This window comes from Punica granatum, chromosome 2, assembly GCF_007655135.1.
Source record: "Punica granatum isolate Tunisia-2019 chromosome 2, ASM765513v2, whole genome shotgun sequence".
NCBI classification, from domain to species: domain Eukaryota; kingdom Viridiplantae; phylum Streptophyta; class Magnoliopsida; order Myrtales; family Lythraceae; genus Punica; species Punica granatum.
The window spans coordinates 1,232,959-1,238,229 of record NC_045128.1 but is presented as its reverse complement, the minus strand read 5'-3'; the positions used below and the strand labels follow the sequence as shown (position 1 = coordinate 1,238,229).

At 35.9% G+C, this 5,271-nt stretch overlaps 1 protein-coding gene across 2 annotated transcripts; it reads right to left on the bottom strand.

Moving 5' to 3' along the window:
- Window positions 1-223: 223 nt before the first annotated feature.
- LOC116194386 (GDSL esterase/lipase At5g33370-like) lies at window positions 224-2,418 on the bottom strand. Of its 2 annotated transcripts, none has more exons than XM_031523200.1 (5): window positions 2,102-2,418; window positions 1,487-1,614; window positions 1,120-1,362; window positions 774-1,045; window positions 224-676 (listed from the first exon to the last, which is right to left on the bottom strand). In XM_031523200.1, exons 1-5 carry the CDS (start codon window positions 2,358-2,360, stop codon window positions 631-633), a joined length of 948 nt encoding a protein of 315 aa, XP_031379060.1. In that variant the 5' UTR covers window positions 2,361-2,418; the 3' UTR covers window positions 224-630. The 2 variants fall into 2 exon arrangements, with proteins under 2 accessions (XP_031379060.1, XP_031379059.1); XM_031523199.1 differs by having other exon boundaries at window positions 774-1,029; window positions 2,102-2,415.
- Window positions 2,419-5,271: the final 2,853 nt, after the last annotated feature.

The window sequence follows — 5,271 nt, the reverse complement described above, 5'->3', positions numbered from 1 at the left end:
TTAAATGGCGCTCAAGAAACAAGTTAAAATTTTCATTTTTAATTATTCATCTGTTATTCTCATTGTGCCCATAAGGAATGAGCTATATGGTTAGTAGACTGTTTGGACCCGCAACAATGTGCGGTTATTGAACCTAGTGAAATATTATAGCGCTTGTTGATTTGTTTAAATATATTTAGCAAAATGGCAATATACTAAATTGTTTAAATCATGATTAAGCAAATCAAAACAAATTAAACACACGCATTTATTACTAAATCATACAACATTGCGGTACGTATAATTAATCAAATGCTTCAGTAACTTTATTTTACATCCTCATAGAAAAAATCAAATCCATATTTTGCTTTAAAAATGTGGTGATAGGCATGAGAATTTGGGGAAGCACACGGAATCGAAATTAATCAATATATCTATATTCATAGAAAACTTCAGGCGTGATCCGCGAGCTTGGAGTCTAGGGCTATGATGGTGCTAAGGTTCATTGGGTTCATGTACTCTGTCGAGCCGGTTAACATCCGCTGCACAATGATTCCGTTTGCCTTTTCGGACGGATGGAAAGGGTCCCAGAAAGCATACTGGTCCCTGTTAGGGCATAGATTCGAAGCTACTGTGCATAGTCCGAGACCATTATAAGGTCCTTGGCCACAACACGCTACCTTGGACGTGACGAAACCTTCATCAAAATGTAAAGATAAGAAACAAACATTATTATTTACGAAGTTCGAAGTTTTATTTAATTTCCAGATCTTATTTAGTTAAAGAACGTATACCGAATGCTCGAGGATTGCTGATGAAGTCGCCGTTCATTAACTGGGTATTGGCCGCGATGAAGACATCCGAGCGGTACTCGTTGTTGAGTTGCTTCAACATCTGAGTGAGCTGCGGATTGAAGAGCGTTGCAGCCCGTTGAAGTTCGGGGGCACATTGGCCGTTCCTGCCACCTCGCATGGCCAGCTCTGCTGGGACGCAGCCCAACGGCCCAGTGCCCGTCACTAGGACCCTCCGCGCCCCAAGATCGTACAATCTCTGCAGATATTAAGAACTATATATTCATGAATCATATATATGATCATGCTCTCCTCAAGCGGGAAAAGAAAGGAGAAATGGGGTTACTACCATTAGGAGCTTTCGGTACTCAGAGATGAGGAACTTGACGTAATCCGGGAGAGCATACTGGCGAGATCGAGCAGAGAAAGGCACCAAATAATAGTTGTTCACGAAGTCATTGCCCCCCACGGTGATCAAGACCAACGCCTGGTTCACCAGCCTCTTGGTTCGCTGCTGTCCGATCAGAGCGCTGACACGTCTCTGATACTCCTTGAAATACTCGTACTGCCTGTACATTCTTATGATGTTCACCTGCACACAGCATCAACTGGACTTGTTACGTTCTTCAAATGATCGGTTCCATCCCAACGAGCCAAATTTCGGGTTTTTAAAATATATTTTTGGAAGGCAGAAGTGAGTGAACTTAGTAACTTACGAATTGGACTCCGGTGTCATTCAGAATTCCAATGCCAGCAGAAGCAAAGTTTGCACCGACAAGCAGCGTTTGCCCTCTGAGCTCAGGGCTCAGATATGGCAATGTGGGCTCTGAGCCAAGACTCTGACCTGAAACACATGCATGGTCCATCTTGTTGAATCATAATCTAAGGAGGCGCTTCATAAATTAAATACTTAAAACGTAAACACTTAATCAGTTACGAAAGAAATATATAAAAGAGGAGAAGAATGATAATAATGAAAAGATTATTTGTTAGGGGTTTAAAACACCAATAAGTAAAACATAACTTATTTCATTAAGTGATTATTGACTTAATGATTGAGTATTTCAAACTCTCATCTCTCATCTTTCCGTATGTCTCTCATTCATTTTTCCTTATAATTAACCTATAACTAATTTCTAAATAATTATTTGATTAAGTTGAAACGAACACATGCTAACTCAATATGTGTGAATATTATATGTACAACATGTATATTATTTACATATATATATATATATTCATTTGAAAACACGTATATCATTATTCCGAAAGTTCTTGTCTTGCTGAACTGAGTATAACAGATATAGAAGTGTGTGAGGGGACGACTGAACTGATAAAGTCTGGAATGTTGAAGCCGTTGGAGAATCGGCCTGTGGGCATGTGTGTGGGGTAGTCGATCCCATAAGGTGGTGAGTCCGCGCGGGCAGTTGTTGCCAAGTAGTTGTTGTTCCCGTTATCGACCAGAGAATCTCCAAACACGAAGAAGGCTCGAGCTGCCTCAACAGCATGAGGCCCGAGATCTCTCCTTGACAAGGCTAGACAAAAAATCACCAACAGCCACCTAGTTGGAGTGAGCCAAGAACTAGCCATTGGAGAGACCTCAGCTCAAAATTCTTCAATTTTGGGATGTATTGTTAGCACTGAGAAGGATGAATATTTATATGCAAATAGAGATGGTAAGGTGATGACCAGTTCCCTATCTAAGAAGAAAATAAATTAAACATTGCCAGAAATAAAGGCGCATTTTACAGTTAGCCACCAATTGCATCCACATAATTCACCAAATAAAATAATCACAAAAATACAAAAGAGAGCATAGTACAGTAATACACGCTCTTACCTGTTGACATAGAGGTCATAGATTCGATACCTAATGAGATTACCCGTGCCCATTTATTAGTTATTTATGATTTTTCTTTCATTATATTAGGTTTTAGGCTTCCCTTATAATAAAAAAAAATTGCAATCTTATATATTTGTTAATGTTTTTATTTCCGTGAAAACATTTATTTTATGGAAGCAATTAAATGTTGCTTGTATTGAAGCCCTTCAGTGATGGGAAAGTAGGCCTTTTAAAGCTAATGATTCCTATAAATGGTTTATTTGGTTTGACACCTATACCTGTTGTAGAGCTCATGATCGGTGAAGTCAGAAGTAATCGAGATGAAAAGAGCTCGACATGGTGATCATTACTCGTTAAAAACCTGTGGATTGGACATCAGGTCAATACTGACTATCAATACGTGAGGGTGTACCATACCCGTAGCTTGGAAATTATTTTTAATCTCTCTTTGATATTGCAGTAAATTAAATTACATTTAGAACAATTTATTATATTTTTCGGCGTGTACCTTAGTACCCGAAAGCCCGACAAACTCCAACTAATTCAGTTCGAGTTAGGTCAGTCCACTAAGAAAATAAAACTTTTCCTACATGTAAATTCTTCATTCACAATACTCGAATCCGAGATCTTACTTAAGGAAAACAAGCGTTGAAATATTTAAACCAATCCATATTGGTATTTACTATATTTATTTATTTATTTATTTATAAGAGAAAAAAATATATAAAGTTGAGGAAATTAAAGTTTTTTTCCTTTCTTTTTTGGTCTCCCATCTATGTATGGGCAATATATTGCCTTGTACAAATTCGACAAGTCCAAGTCTCCTCTTGATCGTTGGCTAATCTTTCCCCTTAACTGCATATTATATAATCAGGGTCGGAGATCGAGGTTTCATTGTTTGCCTTTTCAATTTTTTACTAGCTGCTAGTTAGGAAAAATGAAAAGTTTTTACTCTCTCTCGCAGTCTTTCGTTCTTTAATTGAACTGTACATGTCATCTTCTTCTCAAGTTCTCATGATAAACTAATTTATTCTCCTATGACTCCTTTAGAGTGGAGCATGATAAGCGATATGAAAAATGGTTTACACGGTAAGTAACAATATGAATGCTAAATTAAAGACGGGAATTTTTCTCAGAAATCTGTTGAAGGAATTTTAGAAGTTTTAAAATTTAAATTCAATCTTAAATTTGAATTAGAAGTTAGTAGTCTGGTCGTCCATCAATTGTGGTTGTATTTACTTCCTTCCATAAAATGAATTTAAACATCTGTGACAATTTCACTGCAACTTCATAATCTTATTTCACTTGAAAAATTTAAGCCGCATTTTCTTTTTCCTACTTTAAGTTTTCTCAATTTCTTCTTCCTCTTATATGTATGAGTGAGGACGAGATTCATTTATGGGAGATTATGAAATGAAAATGGGAAATTAAAAATTTAGGTAAGGTTGTGAATGGAGAAAATCTTTGATTGAGAAAGTATGATCATCAGTGAATCAATCCGACTTGAATTGAATTAGTTATGGGTCATTAGGTTTTCAGATATGACAAAACATACCGAAAAGATTTAAAGGTAGTATAATTTATTAAGGTGAATCTATCTTTTACCAATTAAAACAATGTTATGCTTGTTATCTACTTATTACCAATATAAGCAAGATTATATTTGTTGTTTAACTATTGTAAGATGTGAATTTAGCAATAATGATTGTGAAATCCTCCTATTGTAATAAAAAAATATTGTAACATAATGGCGCGCGCCCTCGCCTATTAATCTGGAGGTTACAGATTCAATATTTATGTGGGACTACATGTGCCCATTTATTAGTTATTTAAAATTTTTTTTTTCATTATACTAGGTCATGAGCCTCTTTTGTAGCCGACTTTGCAACCGCTTTAATTTTTTTATAGTTTGATATTATTGTAAAAGCCAACTCCTATATTTATTCTCCTATTTCTATGGAATTAAAAAAAAACCCAAAATCCGGCCACTTTTTTTATTAAAAAGATCGCCAATATTTTACATAATTAATTCAAAAATCTGTCAATAATAAATCACAATCCCCATAAATCTAACAAATTTTTCATGAAAATAAAAACCGAAATTGAATAAAAATGCGAAAGTAATTGAGCATGCATGCAGCATGTGCATGAGAGCAAGTATACAAAAACTATTACAATAAGAATCCTTAAGTTTGCGCAAAGACGGAAAAGTAATCTCGCATGCATGAATGAGGGAGGGCTAGTTTATTAATAAGAGCAAAAATAAATAAAGTTGAAGAAATGGAAGTCTTTTTTTTTTCCCCTCTCTCTCTTGGTCCCCCATCTATAAATAAAACCACTAGGTTGAAGGTCGCTCTTGTGATTGACGTAAATGAGTCAGTTGAGTCACGGACTAAGGTCTGAAGCTGCCTAAATTTTGATAAATTATTTCAAAATTTAACTAAGTGCGTGTTTGTTTCAGCACTTAAAATATCAATACGAAAAGATCTATCTATCGAAGTGCGGTTTTCAGTCCCTATTGGAACTACATATATAATGTATTACACGGCAAACCGAACTTTTAGTCTCTTCGCGGTATTCCGCTGGAGTATATATTTAATGCGATACAGCTTGCTGGAATTATCCGATGATTGCTCCATAAATCTTGAAGTGATGTCC